This window comes from Phoxinus phoxinus (assembly GCF_949152265.1).
Source record: "Phoxinus phoxinus genome assembly, chromosome: 24".
In the NCBI taxonomy this organism is placed as follows: domain Eukaryota; kingdom Metazoa; phylum Chordata; class Actinopteri; order Cypriniformes; family Leuciscidae; genus Phoxinus; species Phoxinus phoxinus.
This window is the reverse complement of record NC_136899.1, coordinates 11,412,190-11,438,230: the sequence shown is the minus strand read 5'-3', so window position 1 is coordinate 11,438,230 and position 26,041 is coordinate 11,412,190. Positions and strand designations below refer to the sequence as shown.

The window sequence follows — 26,041 nt, the reverse complement described above, 5'->3', positions numbered from 1 at the left end:
ACTGTCAAGTACACAAAGTTATGTCAAACTAAGTTCACATAATCAGTCGGTTATGTATGTGAAGTGTGAATGTAAACAGCAAGTAAAGTAATTGCATGTGTACATTAGATTTGTGTATTAAAGTGTAAGCAGCATAATATACAGTACTTACTGCTATGCTGTTAATATGAATCAAACAACAAAAGAAAAACAGAAAATACTGTGTACAGCTCACTCAGGGCGGGGACTATGCTAATAGGGCAGTCTGTCAGCAGTTGTGGGCGGGGCCTATATATGTGACGTCACATTGCTAGAATCTACAAACAGCTGGTTCTGTTTATGAGTGGGTGGATTTTTACCATTTTAGATATGGTTGTGTACACACACTGACATGAAATGACACACACTGAAATGACACACATTTATGTTCAAATGTAAAAGTGAATTTTGCATAATAGGTTCCCTTAAAGCAATAAACATTACATAAACATAAAAATTAAGATGGTTGCATACAAAATGTAGAACACAGAAAAATATTACTCTTAGCATTAAAATAGTAAATAATTTAAAATGTTTTTGTTTACTACAACTAGATAGATAGATAGATAGATAGATAGATAGATAGATAGATAGATAGATAGATAGATAGATAGATAGTTTGAGGAACTCCGCATGTGTACTTCATCACCCATAATTCCACACGATGACGTCAGAACGCAGTAGCCAATGATAACCAGTGTGACCAGAGAAGCAAGGTTCACCAGGAAACATCATCAGAAATGTAGAGCATAGTTCACACATCAGTGACTGTTTGCCATATGTGTATATCTCAATAAACGGTAATCCTTTTATTTTCTTCGTGTCCACATTTTCGTCATTAAAAATGCACAGAGTGCAGGTTTTGTCGGGACATCTGTCGTCAAATAAACGCGTTGGGATGAGGCAGTGCAGCGCATCAGCTGCTGATCCAAATGATATCGTTGTGGTTCATGGGCTCCGAACAGCCATCGGCCGGGCGAAGAGAGGATCTTTTAAGGTGGGCCAGTATGACTGTTCACTGCATTCTCTATTAAACTGCGTCTACATATTTAATAGGCTATCTATATTTTAGGACACTACCCCAGATGAGCTGCTCAGTGCAGTGATGAGTGCAGTTCTTAAGGATGTGGGACTGCGACCCTCTTTACTAGGGGATGTTTGTGTTGGTAAGTCAGGTGACAGCCAGTCTGAGCAAAACATTATATCTTTATAACATTACATCATGTATGAAGAGTAACTTGCACTTACTGACTGCTGTTTTTCAGGTAATGTTCTACAACCAGGAGCAGGTGCCCTTATGGCTCGAATCGGACAATTTTTAAGGTAAAATGAGCAAAGAATTCCTAATAAATCAAGATATTGCTAAACATATGAATCGACTGTCAAATTCAGGAGTTTGTTCAACTTTCAGTGGCTTCCCTGAGTCTGTACCAGTCTACACTGTAAACAGGCAGTGCTCTTCTGGACTACAAGCACTTTTTAATGTTGCGGGTAAGAATTACATTTAAGCAGTAAAATGACACATTTTGGGCTGCAGTATAAGAAAATACAAGATTAAAGTTAAAACAGGCTTTTTTCTTCCTTTTAAGGTGGAATCAGAGGAGGTTCGTATGACCTGGGACTTGCCTGTGGGTTAGTATACCACATTTGTAATTGTTGATTTCAGTTAGCCTATAGTATAAATAATTATGTAGGATCCTTATTTTTATATTTGTTTGTTGTGGGGGTTTTGTAAGGTTTTTTAGTGTTATCAAATGTTGTTGTTTTTAATTGTGTGAATAGGCTACACTACCAGTCAAAAGTTTGGAATAATTAAAGTTTTTTTTTTTTTTAAATAAGTGTCTCTTATGCTCACCAAGACTGCATTTATTTAATCAAATATTATGAAATCTTATTACATTTAAAAATAACTCTTTTCTATTTTAATATGTTATAAAATGTAATCTATTTCTGTGATGGTAAAGCTGAATTTTCTGCATCATTATTACTCCAGTCTTCAGTGTCATATGATCCTTCAAAAATCATTCTAATATGCTGATTATCAATTATTATTGGTGGTGCTCAGATATTATTATCAGGTTTTATTATTATCAATGTTGAAAACCGCTTTCGCGGCTCAATATTTTGTGGAAACCATGACAAATTTTGTAGAGAAATGTTTTGAAACATTATAAATGCCTTTACTATTACTTTTGATCAATTAAATGCATCCTTTTTAAAGATCTTACTGACCCCAAACTTTTGATTGGTAGTGTATCAGTTTCCAAACAAATATTTAGAAGCAAAAACGTTAATAATAAATAATAAAAAGTGTTTATTTAGCAGCAAATCAGCATTTTAGTATAAATTCTGAAGGATCATGTGACACTGAAGAGTGAAACTGGAGTAATGATGCTGAAAATTCAGCTTTGACATAACAGGAATAATGACATTTTAAACTATAATAAAATAGAAAACAGTTCTTTTAAATTGTTTTAATAATTCACATTACTGTTTTTATTGCATTTTTGATCAAATAAATGCTGCCTTGGTTAGTATAAGAGACTTTCACAAAGATAAAAAAAAAACTGAATTATTCCAAACTTTAGACTGGTAGTTCATGTTTTTAAATGATTGAATCTGAATCTTACAGCTCATCTCTTTTCTTCTTGCTCTTTCATGACAGTGTGGAGAGCATGTCCCTTCGTTCGCCAGGGGACCCAGGAGACATCAGCCCCCGACTGATGGACAATGAGAAAGCCAGTGACTGCATCATTCCCATGGGGTATAGAGATGTTATTCTTTTATACTCTGTTTTAATCTTAAAATTGCAATAAACATTATTTTCTCTGGTTTCCTTTCAGAATAACCTCAGAGAATGTTGCCGAGAGATATGGCATCACTAGAGAAAAACAGGACAGCTTTGCACTCAGTTCCCAACAAAAGTATGTGCTCCCATGATATTTATGAATGGTTTATACATGCCAGCTGTTAGTATTTTGCACACAAAAAAATGCACTCAAAGCAACTCTATTGAAGTACCAATTGTTTGTGGACTTTTGTAACACTAGGGCAGCCATGGCGCAGAAAAAAGGCTTATTTGATCAAGAGATCGCACCAGTCACTACTAAATTTGTGGAAGAAAATGGCACTGAGCGCAGGATTACTGTCACAAAGGATGATGGGATCCGGCCTGGGACTACATTAGGAGGCCTTGCCAAACTGCGACCAGCATTCAAGGAAACCGGCAGCACCACAGCTGGTTTGCATGCAGAATTTTTGTAAAAAAATAAAAGGAGTGTAAATTCCATTACTCAATTCTTTCATTCCCATTGCAGGTAATGCCAGTCAGGTGAGTGACGGTGCTGCGGCAGTGCTCATTGGGCGGAGATCTACGGTGGAGAAACTGGGACTTCCTGTTTTTGGGGTGCTGAGGGCGAGTGCTGTGGTGGGTGTTCCACCGGACGTAATGGGCATCGGCCCAGCCTATGCTATCCCAGAAGCCCTCAACCAGGCTGGTGAGAGTACAGCTGCTCTTACTGTACCTCTATGCTAATTTGAGCCGTTTATATACCAGTGGTAATCATGCTTGAAAAATGTATTGGAATCGATTTTTCATTTTCATTATTTGGTTGTAAATGAGCCGTGTTATTGCATTTGCTTGTGCAGGGCTAACTGTGGATGATATTGATGTGTTTGAGATCAACGAAGCATTTGCCAGTCAGGTGACTGATACATTTTCTTGGATTACCCCCCAGTTTTTCCAATATTTTCCTTTTATTAATATCAGCCACTTTCACAATTTTCCTAGGCTGTGTATTGTGTGGAAAAGCTGGGCATTCCTATGGAGAAAGTGAACCCTAACGGAGGGGCCATTGCTCTTGGTCATCCACTGGGCTGCACTGGTGCTCGACAGGTTGTGACTTTGCTCAATGAGCTCAAACGCAGACGCAAGAGGTGAACAGACATAAAACATCATACAGTAGGGTCCTATGTTTGCCGTATTTTTTGTTCCAAATTTCACTTTTTACCCATAAAATCCATAAAAAAGATTCCGTTACACATTAAATTCCATTTGTATGACTACATTCGCGATTCCATGTACATTTCCACACCCTGGGACAGCTTTAAGTATTAGTAACTATACAGCAACAAAAAAAGATGACAATCCCTTTTCCCATTTCTAATGTTTTTTGTTGCAGAGGGTATGGCGTGGTGTCCATGTGCATTGGGACTGGAATGGGAGCGGCTGCAGTTTTCGAGTACCCTGGACCGTGATGAAAGCCCTGGAGGAAAATCCCAAGAGAAACTAACTGTCACCAATTATTTTTAATCAAGCTGCTAGAACACTAACTATAGAACACAAGCAGAGAGAGAGAGAGCACACTTCTTATGTAGTGTGCTTCAGTGGGTGTTTGCCTTACTCTTGAGGATGTTAATGATAACATTCAGATCTCTCTTTAAAGTGCCTTGCATTTCAACCGTGATAACAGATCGTGAAAATAGACATGCCATTTATTGTGGCATTAATTTGATTCTGGAAAAACTCAGAATTATAGAGAAATATGTTTTTTTTATAATCTGTGTTGAGGACCCGTGTAATTCATAAAGATTTGTAATGCATCTCATTTATTTGAATAAAAACTATTTGCTATGTATAAACCACATGTGTACATTTTTACATTTTTTCACATCGGGCCAAAAAATGGCTTCTTTTAAAACAAACATGTTTACATAATGTATTGTAATTGATATGTATGTGAGATTGTATTTGTAAATGTAGTGAAATGAATGAAGGGTGTGATCATTGTTTTTTTTTTGTTTTTTTTTGTTGTTTTTTTTGTACGACTGTTGACATCAGCCTGCCCAGGGACTACAGGTGAAAATTAGCACAAGTGCTACAACCTGGTAAAATGCATCTCTCCTTTTTAAGGTTAATGTATATTTTGCATTGTCCCTGTTTAAAAAAATAAATAAAAATAAAATAAAGGTATGCGTTTCAAAAGCTAGGTACACTACCGTTTAATTTTGGAGTTAGTACCATTTTTAAAAGAAATTAATACTTTTATTCAGCAACGATAGATTCAATTGCTCAAAAGTGACAGTAAAGACATTTATAATGTTATAAAATATTGCTATTTCAAGTAAATGCTGTTCTTTTGAACTCTACAGTATTCATCAAAGAATCCTGAAAAAGTTGAATAGTTTCGACAAAACTATTAAGCAGCAGAACTGTTGATAATAATATGAAATGTTTCTTAAAAAACCAAATCAGCATATTAGAATGATTTCTGAAGGATCATGTGACATTGAAGACTGGAGTAATGATAGTGTCACCACAGGAATAAATTACTGGTACATAAAAAAAAAAATTCAAATAGAAAACTGTTATTTTATAATTGTAATAATATTTCATAATATTACTGTTTTTACTGTATATGATCAAATAAATAGTGTTAGTGATAATACAAGACTTCTTTTTTAAAAACTTGCCGACCCTGAGCTTTTGAATGGTAATGTATGTGAAATCAGTGTTTAACAACAACCTGACCCTTGATCCCTGATTTGCAAACATACAGCAGGCCATTGGAAATTTGCTTATGTTCTTATGTAGGTCTTTAATCTGTTTTATAATTAAAAGAATAAAAATTCACAAATACAATATTTCAAGTACACTGAGCGCAGTCTAATCAAAACATTGAATGTCTATAAAGAGAGAAAGAGATCTTTTTTGGTTATCTGGTCTTATATGTGGAACTCAGTGTTGTATTGTCAGGTGTCAGATATTGGAGATACATAACTCTCATCAAAGGATCCACTTCCAATGATCTTAAGAACAAGTGGCGTCTCTCCAAGAACCCCCTGCATTGTGATGATTGTCTGGAACTCTTTCTGCTCACTATGGGGAAAATACTGTTAGTATAAAGTTTAAGAAAGAATGCATCAGGTTTATTAAATTACTGGCCTCCATCTGATTAAACAAATGCAGTTATATAGTACAGTATTCCTGAACTTTTAACTTCAAACTCAACCTAAGCTGAGGTATTACATCATCCATTGCAGAATATGATACACAAGTATTTTCTACAACGTGATTGGTTGCGAGTATCATGTAAGGTAGACTATACCTTGCAGTGAAGCTGATCTGGAGCAGCTGTTTACAGGACGGTGGATCCCCAAGAGGTTTCAACACACCAGAGTCTGGACTCACCCTGAACACTTTGTCACCTTCGGCATCTAGACACAAAACAAAACATGAGCTCAACTAGATACAAGCTAATTACCATGATCGTAAAGATCACACGATAAAAGATAGTATTAGGTGCAACCCTAACCCCTAACCCAATGCCAAATCATTTCACCTGTAAGTGCGGTCCAGTAGCTACAGGAGCCACCTCTGTTGTAGAGATTGACCTCTTTGACAGTTGTTTGTCCAACGTAGCAGGTGCCAAAATCCACCGTGGTCCTGGACAGGTGCAGTGTCGGTAATGCCAGATGAGCGTGAAGGGACACTGTCTGAAAAACAACAGTATTTACAACATGGTTACATGTGGATGAATTTGACATCAAGACATTATGGCCTAGTTTCACAGACAGGGTTTAGATTAAGCCAGGATTATGCCTTAGTTCAATTAGACTATTTAAGTAGCTTTTATAAATGGGCCCTAAAAAAAAACATTACTGGTGTGCATCTTGAGACAAAACAATGGCATTGAAATATTTTGACATATGCCAGTGCAAGTTGCTTCCAGTTAAAACAGTTCAAACATGCATTTTAGTCTGGGACTAGGTTTAAGCCTTGTCTGTGAATTACTGGTTTGAATGAGGCTATTGTTCCAGGACAATATGACTCCCACAAGATGGGAATGAGATGGAGGTGATGCTGCTTTGTGCACCTTACAAAGTTAATTTTTTTTCTGAGACTAAATCATTTTAGATATTTAAGCAAATGAAGCCTGTGTAGAGACCTGTATGCTGTTATTGCTGTACTGAATGGTCAGACTTTGCTGAAACTGTAGTGTCCTTTCTCCAACATCATTGCACAGAAGGGTAGCAGAGAGCTGAGCATCTGATTCCTCACATGGTTCGTCCAGACAGGTCAGAAGTGAAGCTGAATTATTGAAAGCCACCTTAACCTGCAAATTTTAAAAGATCATTGAAACCATTTCTGGATCAGACTGATCTGTAAATATGGTGCTAAATGAGTATAAAAACAATCAGTGCATCCGAAATCTTATGCTTCCTTACTATATAGTATGCGAAAAACAGTAGGCGAAAAGTACCCAGGTGACCTTCTACTTCGATGGGTTACCATAATTGGCCTTCACGTGTATGCAAATATGTTCAAATGTGTATAACATGTTTGCACAGACCTGCATGATGTGTTTAGGCTGTAACAGAAGTGATGTTTGCTCGTCTCCTGGCCCAGAGAGTCCTTGTGTATGTCTGTGAGAGGGTGAGCTGCTGATCAGTGCCTGTCGGGGCTTCAGCACTGAGAACGGGGGGTGTGTGCTCAGTCTGAAACTCAAGGCCATATCGGTATTGTTCTTCAGCTGGAACGTCCGAGTGATCATGGATTCCTTCTACACTTAAAAAACGTAAAGACAAACATATCTAGCTAAACCCTCACACCACCAACAGGGACTGTCATAATGAACTTGCTTGTCTTTAATCTGGATATATATTGTTATTAACTGCACCTGTGTGCGAGATCTTCCGTCTAGTGTATCACTGGCAGCTGCAGTGAATTCCAATACCTCTGAATCCTCTGCCATCTGCACTGACAAACTACACACACACACACACACACACACACACATTCACAGGTTACTAGTGTTCTGTTTTATCATGTATATGTAGTAAATATATGTGTATTAAGCACATCTATAACTCACATGGCAGGTTTTACATTAGCCTGCATGTCCAGCCTCAAAGGTTCTAGTTCATAGCCCTGGGCTCTCTCTACTTTGTATTGAGTCAGTGACGCAAGCTACAAGATAAATAACATGGGTGGGTACTGGATGAAATGATCAGTAGTGTAAAATATATGGATTTAATTTCACACACTCACATACCTTAGAGTCCAGAGTCATGTAACCCAACGCATAACCCAAACATCTTTGATTGGCTGAACATGACAGGATCAGAGGAGTGAAAGACACGTGAATGGTGCTACTGCCCCCTGCTGGAACTACCTGTATTAAAGCACATATTAAATGTGTTTCCCCCCCCTATCAGACCTTCTCATCATTAATGTTCTACATCCAGATATGTACATAAAAAAAATTCTAATGGAGAACAGTGCTGATTCCCATAACCTACGGTTTGCTGTGGAGTGATGCAGTATGGGTAATCAGAGACATTCCCTTCATGATGCTTCAGAAACACAGAGAACAGCTTCTTCACTGGAGCCAGAGACACAGAAGCCCCACTGCCCTCCTCTCCATCACATTCTTCCTCATTCTCTTCGAAATCATCCTATAAAATATTGAAATGAAAATGCTCTTTTTAGATTGTGAACTGAATCTGTTTTGGGATGTCGTCATGAATGTCGTCATGCTAGGCTCACAGATTTGGTCATGAATGTCGAGCTTGTTCCTTCTCTGCTGGGTGTGTGGCTGTCATCCCATGTGGGCGGGAACATGACGGACGAGTCCAGCCCTCCAACAACCTCATTGCCATCTGCATCCTTCAGAGGAAAGGGCTCACCACATGCAACCAACAGATCTATCAACTTACTATCACCGACCTCCAGGTTGTAGGTCACCCAATCCAAACGGATATCTGAGAAGTTTCAGAAAAGAACGTGATTTATGCAGCTTATGAAGTTAACAGATCAAACAAGGATGTGAGAAGCGTTTGTTAAACTTGATGTGGCGAACGGCTCACCATACGGACTGGTGTTAATGAGCCGTAGAGAGCGTGACACAGTGTCTCCTCCAGAAACATGGCTTCCAAACCTGTCGATCATAAATATCAAGGAAAAATCTTTGCATGTAAACTGCAACAAGTATCCTCTAAGAACACTGACCGTATGATTGGACCCTGGTTCTGATTGTCAGGCTGTGGTCCAATCATCTGAAAGTAAATGGGGCAGCCCCTCACAGACATCTGGATAGGAATGGGAGTTGGATCTAGATCTCCAACCTAAAGAATGTCATAAATTCACAAGAATTTATTGGAAGAGCTGTTTGATTTGAAAAAGTGGAATTAAACGGTCTCATTGTTTTGGCACATACATACCTTGCATATAAGATTGTCCTGATAATCTCCCCACATATTGGTGAAAGCAGTGACATTGATGGTTTGACTCTCAAATGGGCCGAGCAATCCGCTGTTTGGTTTAACAAAGAACGCTGCACCTCTTCCATGGGAAAGCAGGCAGTTTACAAATTCTGAAAGCAAAGAAAATGCATGTTTGACTTTGGCGTTTCACTTTCTATGGTGCTAAAGAACAGAAAGGATTAGGTTGCGCTGACCATCGTATGCTTTCTGCTGTATTTTTTTGGCCTGGACAGAGTGGAGAGGTGCACTGCTCCTGAAAGAAACGGCCAAAGCGTCGGGTAAAAGAGTTTCTTTATATTATATTGAAATACATAAAATAATAACTCTCAAAAATGATTTCAACTTAATTGATAAATCATTCAAAATGATATAATGTTATAATGCTATTCAACATTTAAAATGTTAATGTTCTATTTGAAATAAATGCTGTTCTTTTGAACTTCCCATTCATTAAAGAAAAATGTATCATGGTTTTCACATAAATATTAAGCAGCACAACTGTTTTCTATATTGATAATACTAAGAAATGTTGGTTACACCTTATTGTACTTATGTGTAATTATACAAGTACTGAGTAATATGAATGAACTACATTATTATAGGATTAGGGTAGGAATAGGGTTTGGTTTGGTTTAGGGTTAGTTGCATGTAATTATGCTTAATTTATACTTATTAAAATAAACATTAAAATAAAGTGTTACCGAAATGTTTCCTGTGCACAAAATCACCCCATTAGAATGATTTCTGAAGGATAATGTTACACTGAAGACTGGAGTGATGAAGCTGACCATTCAACATTGTCATCACAGGAATACATTTAATTGCACAAAAAAAAAAAAAAAAAAAATTTCATTAACACTTTATTTTACAGTGTCCTTGTTACATGTTGCATGTACTTACCATATAAATAACAGTAAATTATGCATAATTGCATAACTAACTACTAACTAACCCTCAACCAAATCCTAATCCTAACCTAACCCTATAGTAAGTACCGGTACATGTAGTTGCTTATGCTTAATATTACTCAGTACTTAAATATATAATTACACTGTAACAATGACACCTTAAAATAAAGTGTAACCAATTTAACTTCACAATATTACAATAAATGCAGCCTTGGTGAGCACAAGAGTCTTCTTTCAAAAATATTTTTAAAAAAAATTAATAATATTTAAAAAAGCGACCCCAAAAGCAATATTGATATGTTAATTTGTCTATTTTTTTTTGTATTAACACAAAAACAATTAGGCAGAATCTGTATGTACTGTACCTTTCTGAGTTTTTATCCGATTGTGAAGGACCGTATCCAGTAAAGTATTCTGCCTCGACAGTGAACGGAGCAGGTATAGCCGTGCGATTAGTTATCAGCAAATCCCGTTTGATTGATTTGCCAATGATGACTGGCTCATGCTCAGTGAAGTCCAGTGTGATTGGTTGGTTATTGTCATCACTTGAATTAATACTAAATATGTAACAGTGAAGAACACAATGAGGTTGTAGCAATGCTTTGATTTCTTTAAAAAAGCCTAATAAAATGACTAACCAAAGAAATGTGTATATGAGGTAAATGTGGCTTTACCAGTCAGAAGGCAGTGAGTAGGACACTCTGAGAGGTTTGGCTTTAGAAAAAAAGCCCAGTAATAATGGTCTCTCCATTCCTTTTACTTCACAAACCGCAGCCACTTCAGTCAGTTCCTCCTAAAAACATTAAAACAACACATTTATAATAATGTGAGGAACGATATATTGTAGCTGTGGGTGTTTGAGTGTTACAGTAGCAGTACGTACAACAGTGTGAGCAGTGAATGATACAGTGACTTCTGTTTTGGCATTGGGCTTCAAAGTGCCTGCAGAAGGGCTGAAGGTTGCAGAGCAGAGATGAGCATGTGCACCTTGCAGCTGAGAGAGAGAGAAACATTAAGAATGACTAAAAAAGACCTGAGATTTATACTATTTGGTCCAACCTGTACAATATCGCAACATTATACCACAGCAATATTGAATTGTTTTGATTGGTTGACAGACATTCCACGTTTGGTTTAATTTTTCACATATTACGCAACATACACTTGCAGAAAAGGATTTTTTTTTTACAAATATGATTTGTTTATTTCATGAGAAAAAGTGTCTAGTCTAGTCGTGTGATCTCAACATGTCTGCCATGCAACTTTATATTATCTTTTAAAACAAGAGTTACCGATGTAAAAAGAGTTATCGATTTTATTAATGTGTAAAACTTATTTAATGACGAAAAATAACTGAGGGCACTTCATTTTCTGTAAGTATGACCACACTATGGTTCAAAATTATTTAGCCATGTTCTTAGCTATTTTAAACAAGATAAAACATCTTGAGATAAACTGTAAGTTCCTCACCTTGCTCCAGGTGAAGTAGGCTGGCAGTAGTGTTTGGTTAAACAGGGTAACACTGCCTGTCTGTGGGACACCCACATACAGATCAGCAAACACCAACTCGCTGCTCAGCAAGCACACTTGAGGAGACTGGACGACCGCCCGTACAGAGAGGTGACTGAAGACAAACACAAATGCCCACCTTCACTCAAATATGTGACACAAGACAGTATTAACACTTTTTCATTAGGTAACATTAATATACTCTTCTAGTTCTTACTGACATCTGCACAATACAACAAATGATGTGACTCATTTCCTCACCATCCAGTGCCGTTGAGCACCGTAAGCAGAAGGACTGAATCAAAATAATGGCAGTACAGGGCTCTGAAGACCACATCCACACTGCAGGACGCCAGGGGAGGAAGCACACCTTTATTTGGATTGATATACACCTGATCACACATGTAGAAAATGAGATACAAAAACTTTGTTATATAACATACAAACCAAATAAAAACCATCATATTTTTATTAGGGCTGTCAAAAGATTAATCGGGATTAATCACATCCAAAATAAAAGTTTGTGTTTACATAATATATGTGTGTATACTGTGTAGAATTATTATGTATAAATACACACACATTCATTATTTTTTATTTTGTTTTATAAAATAATATTATATATGTAAATATATATTTAAGTGTATGTATTATTATTATATAGTTTTATATTTATTTTATAAAATACATATTATTATTATTCAGGTTATTTTATTGTATAAAATAATATTATATATGTACAAATATATTTAAGGTTATATATTATTATTATATCGTTTTCTATTTATTTTATAAAATACATATTATTATTATTATTCAGGTTATTTTATTGTATAAAAAAATATTATATATGTACAAATATATTTAAGTTTATATATTATTATTATATATTTAATATTATAACAAATAATATTATATGCAATATATAAACATATTATAAAATATCTTCTATTATATATACTACACATACAGTATATATTATTATTGTTATACAATATAATTGTTATTATTATTAGGCTTTGTTAAAACCCTAGACTTGATAAGAGGTGTAAATAGGGTGTTGTAGTTGTACCAGTCCTTTGATGGGCGGCTGGGTGTGGGACAGTTCTTCTAGGCTCCAGGGAGCATCTACCAGGCTGTTGTTGGTGATATGGATGGTAGAGATGCTCTCATTTCCCATTTCCAGCAAACCAAAATCCAGACTGGGCACATTCACTGAGCAATGCGGACCCTGAGACACCATATTAAACATACTGAATATGATTTCAATTGTAAGACATCGTTTCCTAAGGAGAATATTTGTGGTGGCGCACACACGCACACGCACACGCGCACGCGCACGCGCACGCGCACGCGCACACGCACACGCACACGCACGCACGCACGCACGCACGCACGCACGCACGCACGCACGCACACACACACACACACACACACACACACACACACACACACACACACACACACACACACACACACACACACACTGAGTTTAAATCAGTAGAAACGGCACCTCTGACCTTAAATGTGACCTCAATGGCCAGTCCTACAGTTTTAGGATGGTGCTGAATGTGACACTGCAGGCTGGAGCTAAAATGACCAGGATTCCTTCCAGTCAGAACCAGCTCCATGTCAAAACACTCATTTATCTCTGTAAGCAAGCAACAGGTTCAGCATATTACTGTATGTCATGTTAAAATTCATTCATTTATTTGTTTGTTTATTAAGTAATTTGTTTGTTTATTAATTAACTCTATTTTTAGTCATGTATACAACCGTTCAGAAGTTTGGGTTCTATTTTTGAAAGAAGTCTCATTCAAAAAAGTCATTTATTTTATTAAAAATTCAGTAAAAACAGTAATATTGCTTATTTAAAATAAGCGTTTAAACTTTAATATATTCCGTCAGAGATCTTCAGTGTTACGTGATCCTTCATAAAACATTCTAATATGCTGATTTGGTGCTCAAGAAACAAGAATTTATTGTCATTTTTGATCAATTTAATGAATCCGTGCTTAATAATCAATTTCTTTCAAAAAAAGATCTTCAAGACCCCCAACGTTTGAATGATAGTGTATATCTGTTTGTTCATACATTAATCTGCTGCTCATACACTGCAATGCTCTGACCTATTTCTCCTGTTGAGGGCTCAACTTCAATGACATGACTGTCAACAATACGCTCCCATTCAAAGTGAATGATTGATTTGCTGTGATTCCACATCTAAAACACACAGACACAAAACATAAAAGCATGTTGTAAATTAAAAAATGAAGAAAGAAGTTTGGAGTCATTTTGACCTCTAGATTCAGCGCTACCTTGAATCTCTTGCGGATTGTGTTGTGTATGTAGGTCTCCCCTGGTATTAAAACAGCATACGGCTCAAGAAGGATCTTATACGGCTCGGTAGGACCTTTCACTTCAACCTCTAAAACAGTCACATCGCTTATTTGGAGAGCTGTGTCGAGACACGTCCTGCAAATCAGCAAATAGAAGTTTCTACATGTCATGTGCCTATACATTTATCTTACATTTATTTTAAATTCAAATATCAGTTCATTTCACCCATCGTCACTGATTCTGGGAGGATTAGGAACATCCATGATGACCAAGCGGCAGACACTGTGGTACTCTTTCAGCTGAAACAGAGAGAAAACAAGTGTTCAGAGGAATGTACAGATGTTTACACAGAATGCATATTTTCCATTCCCCTGCACTACTTTTCCATTGTGTTTCAATGTAAACACACACTAGATGGATGTCTTTAATTGCAGCGCTTGCGTCTTTTGCATTCTCATGACATGGCATTGTTAAAATGCGGCACTCAAGTTAAAAGATTAAAAAACATGTCTCTAGACCTGCTTCTGTGTGAACCATCCCTAAGTGTGTTTATATGTTTGTGAGTGCACATACGTACATCCTTGGGACAGTATGTGAGCAGGAACTCATGTTCCTGTGCAGGGGTCAGGACGCCCATAACTGGACAGATGCTGAACACACTGTCTGTATCAAGATGATGCTGAATGCTGGAAGGGTTTGGAGCCTCTCCAGGCAACAAACATTGAAGGTTGGGCTTCATGATCTGCCAGTGGTATGGGAGCTCCAAGTGTCTACACAGAAGCAATATAATGATTTATAAACATACCAGTAAGTCTCTACTGTATATACTATTTTGTGTTTACGCAGATGTGTGCAGGGAGCTCACGCATTGTTTTTTATGACCACCGCCTTCTGCAAGGTGGAATTTGGATTGGTTGGGTTGAATCTGACAAAATGATCAACTGTGATATCACACATCTCCCCAAATTCAGGCTGATCCTCTCCGCCTGATACTGAGACCAGCTCCACAGTGACCAGCTGACCTGTCCCTGAGAAAATGTATTGAAACATGTACACATATATTTTCTGAGGTTTTTGTGTTAGTCTACGTCTACATTAATCTGGATACATTTTGTATCCAGATACTTTTGGCATTCCATCCACACTAAAACTTTTTTATTTGACAAAAGCAGAGCTTTTTGAAAACGCTTTCCCAAGTGGATCCATTTGAAAATGCAGTTTCTGTCTTGTAGTGTGGACTGTGATAACGAAGGTATTTGAAAACAATGACACTTTTAGTCATGTGACATATTGTACCCATAAATATCTATGGTTATACCAGCATTGTGCCTGCTATTCATTTTTATAGTGACGTTAAAAATAAATATTACTTTGTACACTACTCATTTGAATAATCTAAAGAACCATTTTTTTCCACTATAAATGTTATGGATGTTAAAAGTCCTTCATGGAACCATAGATGCCAATAAAGAATCTATATTTAAGAGTGTACATGGAATAGCGATTTTGACTGTGACCTGGACACACCAGAAAGTGTAGGGATATAAAATGATTGTGCCAGAAGAATAATTTTATTATGTCGGTATCATCTCAATGAGCATTTTGTTTTACGCATGTGCAGTAAGATGATTTAAGCATTTTCTGACATTTCTGTATGGATGAGAAACTTTTGGAAAAGGCTTGAAAATGCTAGTGGGGAAGTAGAGCGTTTTGAAATGAATTGTCAAATGTAGATGTAGTCTCAAATCTCATAGAATCAGTTACTAACATATTTACATACTTAAGTTTGGTTGAATTGACTCTTTACCTTGGAGGGTGATGTCCTTCACTTGACAGTTGTCACAGACAATGGTGAAGTCTTGAGAAATTATCTCAGCATTTGTGGGGAAAAACACAACCTAAACAATGAAATAAATCCAAACACACTGAGTCAAAGACTTGCAGATGACTTTATTTCATTAAAAGCTGAGCAGCATCAGTCTTGATGCATCACTGTATTCACAGGGTATGATATTTAGCATAAATCAGCATATTTATTAGTCTTTCAGAAAGTGTCTTTCTTCGGTGATGGCATGATGAAAAAAAACAAAGCATCTTAAAATGAAAGTGTTAAGAAGTTCTTTCTATCTGCAGAAAACCAAAATCCGTTAAAAAACCTTCTAAATTCTGTTCTGCCACCCATAAGCATTTATTTTTAATCATAATTACAGTTGCTAAATAAAGTTACAATAAGAGAACGGGTAATGTCATATCTCATAAATGTATGAAGGCTGTCAATCAAATCAAAATAGAGAAGACGATTAAACGAATATGTGATAATGTGGAATCTCCAAGACTAGAGTATATTTAGGTAATGTGTGAAACTGATTAGCATGTACATGTATAAGTTTTTCTTGTTTTTTGCTACTGATTGAGTTGATTGACTGTCAGCATCACAATCTGTGCTCTTCAGTCAATAAAATCTCACCTCCATGACAGTGGCTTGTCCAGGGAGAAGACCAAAAATAGAGGGACTGATGGCAAAGGGAGGCTGTTCTGCGAAAGTAGACTTCACTGCAGACTGAGACAAACAATCAAAATTAATTCTCAGGATGGTAAATAGCAATATACCAAGACAGATCAAAAGCAATTAAGGTTAAAGTCTCAATGTAACAGAACAAGACAGATCTTTTATTCCATATTGTGACGTACATTCAAGTGAAACGGATTATCGAGAGAAAAAAAGAATAATAATTAGGGCAGGGACTTGGTTCTATCCATCGGATTTTGACTGAATGGAGACAGACCCATCTGGTTGACGTTTTTGCATCCCATGGTCCAGATAAAACCACTATAAAAATGTATTTTGTTCCTTTGACTGCAAAACTGTTGAACTCTAGTGTGAAGGATATGACTGTGTGTGTGATTGTTATTGTGATTATCTTGTTATACAGCTTCATGTGAAACATTGTAAAACGGAAAATATGAAAATATGTTCATGTACTGTGTACTTATGTTCATAATCTGTATGTTGATTCTGACAATGTGTCTTGTTATATTTATATGTGTGTACTGGAAGCTTCAATATCAAGGTAAATTCCTTTTTGTGTGCAAGGCAAGCACACTTGGGAATAAAGCTCTTTCTGATTCTGATATTTATTGCCCAAAACAAATTTCCCCTAAAAGGGACAAATAAAGTATCATCATCATCATCATCATCATCATCATCAAGAACGGGACGTGGATTCAGTGACCTAAATTATTAGAGACGTCTGACATACATCACCTGAAAATATACCATATGACATAAGTCTTATGTCACAGGAATATTATTTCACAGGAAGATCAAGTTATGACATTTTGTTAAAAAAATGAAAACAATGTAGATCAATAACATGCAATAAATAGAGTACACTTTTATTTAATTCTGACTTTTCACGTTCATTCTGACAATTCAAGTTCAAATGCACAGCTAAAACTGAGTTTGCTATAGTCTTTTCAATACAGTATAATAAGAAAATATGAGATCCATGGGAAGCCAATAAATAATAATTCTGCCAAAGAAAGGAATCCAAACTATGAGTTTTCATGTTGAAATTTGCTTGCTTACCCTGAGGCTTGAGGCCGGCCACTGTTTCTTAGACATTACACAGAATGTTCCAGCACTCAGTCCTTCATTCCGACATAAAACCTCCATAAACTTCACCCCTCCTGCCAGGCAGTAACCACAGTCTATGACAGCAGGCACTGGCACATGAAAAGAGAAAATGAATCATTTTTTACAGATCATTAACAGATGAAGACACTTTGAAAGTCAGTAGGATCCAAACAACCCATTGAGTTTTCATTTTTGGGTGAACTATCCCTTTAAGATCTAGATGTTAAAAAAGTTATGTTTATTTTGACTCACACGTGAGTATTGGAGGGGATCTCCGGGCCTCTATCGGTACAATGAGAGGATACGGCAACTGCGTCTCCACAACCAGAGCGTCCTCATAGTCAGCCAGAGAGTCTGGAGCAAAACGCACCATATACTGGCAGCTCATTCCCGGAGCAACAATCCCTCCCTCACCAGGGAATCTGCCTGTTGAACATAAAGCTCTGTTGTTATAATATTGCTTGCCTTGATCCCAAAAAGCTGAAATCACATTAGGTATGGAAGTAATTTTTTGTACATTTTTAACAGTAGATGTCACTGTTTTCCTGCTTTGCCACCTGGAGCTGCAGGGTAAATACCAAAGTCATTTTTATTCTTTTTTTTAATTCTTTTTTTTCCTCAGTCAGAATTCTGTGTTATTCCGGACCTGGCAGAGATATCCCTGCTATTTCCTCTAGTACTGCTACAAAACTCCTAACAGATTCAACGGGGACCGTGCAGAGAAACATTCTGCCAACATAAAAGGGTCTTTCATGAGGTCAGCAGGTACTTTTTCATGAGACTCACCCAAACCAACAGAGAAGTGTGTAGAGGTTGGAGGAATCATTCGAATGTGACGGCTGGTCGCAGTCATGTTTTTGAGCTCCACCGCAGTCTACAGGAAACAGAAGGCGCTATTAAGAACTGAAAACATTCCAAACTGGAAGCCATTCAGTAGTGGCTCTGAAGGGAAAAACAAATTAACATTTACACTATACGAGTCATGTAGTAAAGAGTAAAAAACATGCAGTATACAGTGAAAACATGTTTATAAGGTGGAATCAAGGCTATTATTCATTCAAATGGACCAAAATGAATGAAATATACAATAAGGAGCTTTTATACCTCATAGACTTGTCCCACTCTGTAGTCCGTGAAGAAGATCACAGGTGGATTTGCAGTGAAGATGGGAGCGGGACCCTCAGGACTTATATTACGGTAAAAGATAGAAAGAGGAATTTTTTTACCACAATTTGAGCTTACATTAAGTTAACACACAATTAAATTAACAGAATAGTTATCATGTATCATTTAATGTCTTCTAAAAATCCAGAATGTAAAAGTTTTGTCCCATAATAAATGTCAATCAATTTATTTAAACTGTTAACTGATATTTTGTTCTCATACTAATCTCATTACCTTAATTGACAAAATACATTCACGAGTTCTCACGTACATGAAATCAGATGTAGTATTTTATGCGTATTTGGCGTGCTGTCCGGGAGAGGGCTCCGAGCTCGGAATTTGGCCCGAACCCAGAGTACCCCCCCCTTTAACTGGGATAGAAACCAGCCAAGAGTGAGGTGATGGGGTGGTGGAGGGATGCTGTGAAACTGTCATGGGACAGAGGTGAGGAAAGGCTTTATTTATACTGGCTTTCTCTTGTGCTGATTGGTTGATTACCTGAACGTGCTCCTCCCGAACTTTGTTACATAAAACTTCATTTTGTGCACTTAGAAATTATTTTGTCAATTTAAAAACGAACAAGTAAAAATAGTGTTTAAGAATGGTGACCTGTCACAGAACCTAAAATATACACTACAGTCTTAAATATTTGAACATCAAATCTTGGTGGACAATGTTCTATTGTTGACTGCCAAGAAGCAGAAAACAGAAACTGCACAGAGCGCGCTGACTCAAAATGCTCAATGAGTCAGCAGAGGCATTTTGACAGTCTTGTGATTCTTTTTGTTGCTGTGAAGGGAAGAATCTCATTTAAATGGCCAGAGATATTCCAGTAGGGCCAGATGAGTGACACAGGCAAAGGAGTGATTCATTTGTAATCCAGCTTTCAGTGCTCTCTCTGATTCCCACCACCTGGCGTGCTGATGTGGGTCAATAAAAGACAATCAATAAAAAAAGCTATTTAGGCTGCATGGCTGGTAATATTAATTGTAGAATAATCCAATCTACTGGTTTGAAATATCATGTTGTGCTTTTGTTGTCTACATACAGATGTTTACATAAGCCTTCAAAAAATATATCACAAAACATACAGGCAGCATTTATAATATATGGCAGACAATGGAGTGTGATCGGTATCATATGTCCCCTACCCAAGCTGCACAAATATTGTGGCACTAATGGCTAAATAGAGCTGTCCAAAATGCAAACAACGCAATAACAAAGAACAAGCTTTTCAGGAATTAAAACAGAAGCCATTAAGTCAACCAATTTGTTTTGAATTTGATAGAATAGTATTGAATCAAAGGTGAGGCAATTTGTTGTTGACCAATTGAAGATGTGAAAAAGGTTTGAAATTTATTTTAATTTAATTAATAGAACTAATTATCGAAGATTATAGAATCAAACATTTCAATATCGAGTGTCTCTCAAAGAAAGTGATTCTCAGCCAGGGGGCCCGGGGCCCACTGGGGGGCCTCAACATGACAATTATTTAAAATAAGACAAAACAAGCATGAAAATACGCTAAAACAATTAAAAGTCAAGAAATGTCTTGTTATTGGTTATTTTTATAACTAAAATACATCTTTCTATTAATGCCAAGCTTCTTTTTTTGTTTGTAGAAATTGTGAATGAGGGGGACCTTCAAATATTATTGCACACAATTGTGTTAAACACATTAAAATCAAAAGCAGTGGCGCACCTCTCTTTACCAATCTTTTTCCTGCCATTTCCTACATACTCCGGCCTCTTCCCTGGCATGATAAGAGACTTTCCCCCACGTTGGGCATTTGGGAGCAAGAAGCGAGGGTTGCGCAGGAACTTATGTCGGTCTTTGTGCTGCTGCAGGGAAGCCCTGTCTTCTGCCTGACTCTGAGCACTTGGCTTGTCCATCCAAGAGGGCTTATGCACCACACCTAGCTTTTGAGGTGAAAAATTGGAAAAACTAATTATAATAGATTTTTTTTCATTAACATCAAGATTTTAGGATAATTAAAAATGTATTTGAATTTATAAGGGAACATTTTAGTTGGTATGAACGGGCACTGTTCCGTTTTAAATCAATACCTAATTTATATGATCATGCAGTTTGACTTTTTTTTTTAATTATATCCTTTTAATATAAAGTATGTTTGTTATTTATAATATTGGTAAGACTTTAAAATAAGGTCTCATTTGTTAACATTAGTTAATGCATTAACTATCAACAAAGAACAATACATTTTTACAGCATTTATTAACCTTTAATGTTACTTAATAAAATGTTAGTTCACAGTGCATTAACTAATGTTAAGATACAGCTTTGGATCTTAAAAGTGTTGTAGTAAATGTTGAGATTAACATTAAGTAAGATTAATAAATGCTGTAGAAGTATGGTTAATTCTTAGTTCCTGTTAAGTAACTAATGTAGTTAAATAATGTTAACAAATTAAACCTTACTGTGATGTGTAACCATAATAAAAAAATTATTAATTGTAATATTAAAATTACAAGCAAAATAATTATAAACAAAATAGTAGTGTATAAATGCATAGCCTGTTATATCTACATACATGTGAACTGGCATTAACGTTGTTTGTTATGTTATTTGGGAACTAGTCTTTTAAAGAAGGTGATGACGTAGCAAAAAAAATATTTTGATATGAGAAAAACAGAATAATGTTTAGGGGTAAACCTCAGTGCCCTTGATGGAGCTGGAGTCTGGAGAGGAAGTGAGCGTAAGTGTCTCCTCTGATTGGTCCAGCAGGCTCTGGGCCGTATGTGCAGGTGTGGGGAGAGGAGTGTAACCATCATCCTGCGGTTCGGTGTTGATGTGCATATTATAGGAGAAAGTTGGCTGGGCAAAGCCAGGAGTGAACTTCCCTGCAACAAATAAGAAAATGGCGGTATCATCATGACATGTAATCTGACTAAGTTTTCTATTAATAGGTCAGTAAAATATTACCTTTTGGGGTTTTAACAACTGGGGTGTGCACTGTTGTATAATCCAGTGGGCAAATCAAGTTGTTGCTCCTGAGAAGCTCACTGTCCACACACCACTTGAAGGCTGATTTGACTTTGAAGACATAGAGGATTGCTCTGTTTACATGGGTTTTTTGTGACTACTTATGCTACTACAGGCTGGAATACACTACATGACTTTTGCTCTGATTTTTTATTTTCGTTGTGTTCGTAACGATTTGAAAGTCTGGTAGTGGATGATCCTCAGTCGTTTATGTATGATGTCCAATTTTTCTCTTTATCATTTTACAAAGTCAAGTGTATGATGGCTAATGTTTTAAAATCTGCTCAGATTTTAAAAGTCATATAGTGTTTTCCAGGCTTAATTAACTGACTGTGGATAGTAAAAATAAAGGGTTGTTTAAATAAACAGAGCTAGAGAAATGTACCTGGGGGGAGGCCCAGTTGATGGTAGGCCTCACCCACTTCTTCCATGATTTTGTTGTGATTATGCTCCTCTTTTGCAGCAGCTTGCAGACGGGCCTGTATGATGTGTGTCTCTAGCATATCAGCGTTCTGAATCCGTCTGTTGTATTCAGAATGCACCTGGCAAAATCATAACGGTAAAATAAAAATCATAATTTAGATTAAACTTTTATTCTTTTAAACTTTTTATTAATCAAATAATAATAATCATGGTTTTCACAGAAATCTTTCTGTCATGACAACTCTCTGAGTTATTGGCATGGTAATGGATATGACAATACTGATATTATTTATGCTTGGTCTTGGCGTAATAGATATGCTATGCTGCTGCTGCAGAGCAAGTACAGGACTTTGCTACGACCAACATAACACGTTGCTGTGAGCAAGTAAGACACGCTGCTCCTGTACAATACAGCATACATTAATTACCTGTTGCAGATCTATACAGGTGGAGCTGGGGAAGGTGGAGGGTTTCTGAAAGCACGCTGCAACTGCTACAGCAAATGCTGACTGGTCCGCTGATAGACGCCTGCTTGTGCTTTCAAACGCTCCCACTTCCGTTTTTTAAAACACTTTAAAACACTTCCGTGTATTCTCAAACGCTCCCGTGATCATTGTAGCCAATCAAAGAGCTATCCGATGAGCGCGTGAACACAATGGCCAGAGGTGTTTACAATTCCGCTCCGCTCAAAGCGCCACAATTTTTAAATTTCAGTACCGACTTGGTACCGAAGTCTACCAAGTCTACTCTAATTAGCTGTGCCATATAGAGAGTGATGTGATTTCAAGTAGATTTAGTTAAACACTGAGTTATCAGCCTGCGCCATCTAGAGTTTCATGCCAGAACTTTGTATTAAGCAGTACAACTGTTTTCAGTATTGATGATAATAATAAATTTTTCTTGAGCACAAAATAAGCATATTAGAAGGATTTCTTAAGGATCATGTGGCACAGATGGTTCAATAGTTGCTGAAAATTCAATTACATTAAAAAATAGATATTAAAATGGAAAACAGCTATTTTAAATTAATAATATTTAACAATATTACTATTTTTATTTGCAGTACGTTTGTATTTGGTTGCGTTGTGAGCATTTGCAGCCCATTTGTTGTCAAACTGATGAAGATGTTTTCTTATTTTGTTTGTCTTTTTTTCTGTTTGCATGTGTTTTCTTCAGTTGCAGGCTTGCAGCGAGTTGAGCTCTTTTGCTCACTGTAGTTTTCATATATTTTCAATTAATAGCTTAGTTGAAGATAAGACATCTTTCAAAAGCATTAAAACATCTTACAGACCCACCTGTTGAAGCTCCTCCACATATTTTTCATGGTAGTTGTTGCCTCCTCTGCGTGATTTACTGAGATTAGAAACAGTATCCTTCCCAATCACCTCTATTGTGTAAAGGTCGTTGAATATGCTGGCCAGTAGATGAGAAATGTCCTGTACACACAAGACCAGTCACTCTCAAAAATATGACTTGAAAATTTGTTGAAAATTATATTTATATAATGCCTAAAATTCTACATAAGATCTAATTTTGTGTTCCACAGAATAAAGTAGGCTACAGTATGAAATAAAATGAGGATGAGTAAATGATGACACTATTTGACAGATTTACTTGTCAAACTGTTAAAATAATAATCAATTGCAGTGGTCAGTAGTCATTGTCTTACCTGGGTTGTCTTTGATGCTGGCTTGTGTCGGTTCATGGAGGGTTCAGAGCTCTTTAGTGCTTTTGGTTTAGTTTCATCAGCCATTATTTTGTCGTGAAAAGAATTGTAAATACTGAAACGCAATTAAGTTATGGTGATATTTTATACAAACGTCCCATATATGCTAATAAGTCTAATATAAAACGAAATGCACAAATTAAAAATACGCTATATGACACCATGAAGTTCCCTTTACTACATTGACCGCCATGTTTGTTTAGGACGTCACCATGGTAACAGCATGCCTACTAAAAAGCTCCGCATCCAAAGCGATTTATTTCAAATACGGAACTGAGGTAAAGTAACGTTTAGCTATTTAAAACGGCCACGATAACATTTGGACACTTTAACCACAAAATGTAGACTGTAAGTCAGTAAGATTTTTGAAGACACTAATAGGCCTACTTTTATTCTGTAAGCATTCATTTACCTATTCGAAAGTAACAAAAATGAATAATGTTACAAAAGATGTAACGTTATAGGCCTATTTTAAATGCTTTTCTTTTGAATTTTCTATTAATCAAAAATCAAATATAAAAACATTTTTCTTGAACAGCAAATCAGCATGCCTAGACTTCATTCTGAAGGATCATGTGACACTGAAGACTAACAGTTTAAAATATATTACAATAGAAAAGTTATTTTCAATTGTAATAATATTTAACATTATTACTGTTTTTTGTTTAAATGAATGCAGCGCTGGTGAGCTGCAGAGACTCATGACAATGTAACGTTTAATATGCTAGTTTTAGCCTACATTATAAACACCCACCACTTTTTAAAAGTGTGCCATCTTTCCTTAGGCTATCTTCTTTAGTTTCACCTACATATTGTTTTTAATGCGATATGACTTTTTTATCATAAAATTATGGAGAAAATCTACACATTTTAATTAGCTGTCTGTCAAATCGATTAATGGCATAACATGAAAGTTTTAAAATGTATATTTATTTAGACACACACACACACACACACACACACACACACACACACGCACACACACACTTGTCTGTTCTGTAAATAATATATACACATTTAAAAACTTTCATGTTAAATGCAATTAATCGTGATGTGATAGATGTGATTAATTGCGATTAATCAATTTGATGGTGCTAGTTTTTAATATAGCCTAATTCATACAATTACCTAAAACTAAAAGCCAAAGAGTAAAGTCGCTGTATAGATATGCAGCTGGCCATAAATGACTAAACATAACGCAATCCAAAAATGTGTTGCACACTGTGAACACCTATGCATAGCTACTACCTGTAGATCAGGTATTTGAAGGGTGTGCTTGAAAGCTGCCAGGCAGGATGATTTTCAAATCCCTATCATCATAAAGCAAAGAGGTTGTATGTGCTAGTCTACGCCATTGGACTCACCTGTGACCTACAGTATTTGAAGCTTGCTTGAGTTCATAGATTTTGTTACCTCAACTTTGTTTTTTGCTTCACGCCCTGCAAGACAAAATTAGTTTCCTCCTGTTCGCTTACCATGTAGATTGGCAGTGTTCTGATTTGTCCTATGATGCAACACAATCACTCACAACAAATCAATATGAAACATTTAAGTCAAGTCAAGTCACATTTATTCATATATATCGCATTTTACAATACAGATTGTTTCAAAGCAGCTTTACAGAGATAACAGGAAAATAATGCAACAACCTTTGTTTCCAGAAGAAAATAGCTTCACAGTCCATCTTAAGTAAGTTCAGCGATGTTTTTTGTTGTAAAGAAGTTATTAATTTCATTTATATATAGCCGCTCTGGAGAAAACTGTGTTGTCATCGTTCAAGTTCAGTTCTCATAATGGTGTCATTGCAGGCAGATCAAGATTATTGTTGAATATTAAATTAAATGTTCAATTTAGTGTCCCCAACTACAGTATAAGCAAGCAAGCCAAAAGCCAATGTCAACAAAGGCGAAAAAAGGCGACTACTAGGCTTCAGGAGCAGAAGGATGTTTAACACCAAAACAACCACTAAACAAATAAATATTTAATAATTAGTCATATGTTAATAACATATTTTTTTATTGTGTAAAAAAAACATCCATGGGAATTAT

The 26,041-nt window shown here is 36.4% G+C and overlaps 2 protein-coding genes across 3 annotated transcripts; one reads left to right on the top strand and one right to left on the bottom strand.

Annotated features, from left to right (window-relative positions):
• Positions 1-714: 714 nt before the first annotated feature.
• Positions 715-4,805, top strand: acaa1 (acetyl-CoA acyltransferase 1). Its single transcript, XM_079601059.1, has 12 exons — positions 715-1,015; positions 1,091-1,184; positions 1,284-1,341; positions 1,430-1,509; positions 1,608-1,650; positions 2,684-2,782; positions 2,862-2,942; positions 3,069-3,259; positions 3,336-3,515; positions 3,667-3,722; positions 3,809-3,954; positions 4,200-4,805. The coding sequence occupies exons 1-12, from the start codon at positions 863-865 to the stop codon at positions 4,273-4,275; spliced, it is 1,257 nt and encodes a 418-aa protein (XP_079457185.1). The 5' UTR covers positions 715-862; the 3' UTR covers positions 4,276-4,805.
• Positions 4,806-5,365: 560 nt separating this feature from the next.
• Positions 5,366-24,365, bottom strand: dlec1 (DLEC1 cilia and flagella associated protein). Of its 2 annotated transcripts, XM_079601904.1 has the most exons (38): positions 23,937-24,346; positions 23,563-23,703; positions 22,230-22,386; positions 21,785-21,895; positions 21,515-21,702; positions 20,543-20,760; positions 18,781-18,862; positions 18,463-18,550; positions 17,929-18,102; positions 17,629-17,765; positions 16,507-16,599; positions 15,847-15,937; positions 14,905-15,067; positions 14,617-14,809; positions 14,265-14,338; positions 14,018-14,174; positions 13,829-13,922; positions 13,220-13,350; positions 12,772-12,930; positions 11,961-12,091; positions 11,661-11,814; positions 11,074-11,184; positions 10,865-10,983; positions 10,556-10,747; positions 9,477-9,535; positions 9,241-9,392; positions 9,029-9,144; positions 8,887-8,957; positions 8,567-8,781; positions 8,320-8,475; positions 8,073-8,192; positions 7,893-7,987; positions 7,698-7,785; positions 7,371-7,580; positions 6,966-7,133; positions 6,360-6,513; positions 6,126-6,234; positions 5,366-5,896 (listed from the first exon to the last, which is right to left on the bottom strand). In XM_079601904.1, the coding sequence occupies exons 1-38, from the start codon at positions 24,018-24,020 to the stop codon at positions 5,770-5,772; spliced, it is 5,082 nt and encodes a 1,693-aa protein (XP_079458030.1). In that variant the 5' UTR covers positions 24,021-24,346; the 3' UTR covers positions 5,366-5,769. The 2 variants fall into 2 exon arrangements, with proteins under 2 accessions (XP_079458030.1, XP_079458031.1); XM_079601905.1 differs by lacking the exons at positions 5,366-5,896; positions 6,126-6,234; positions 6,360-6,513; positions 6,966-7,133 and having other exon boundaries at positions 7,436-7,585; positions 23,937-24,365.
• Between the last annotated feature and the right edge of the window lie 1,676 nt (positions 24,366-26,041).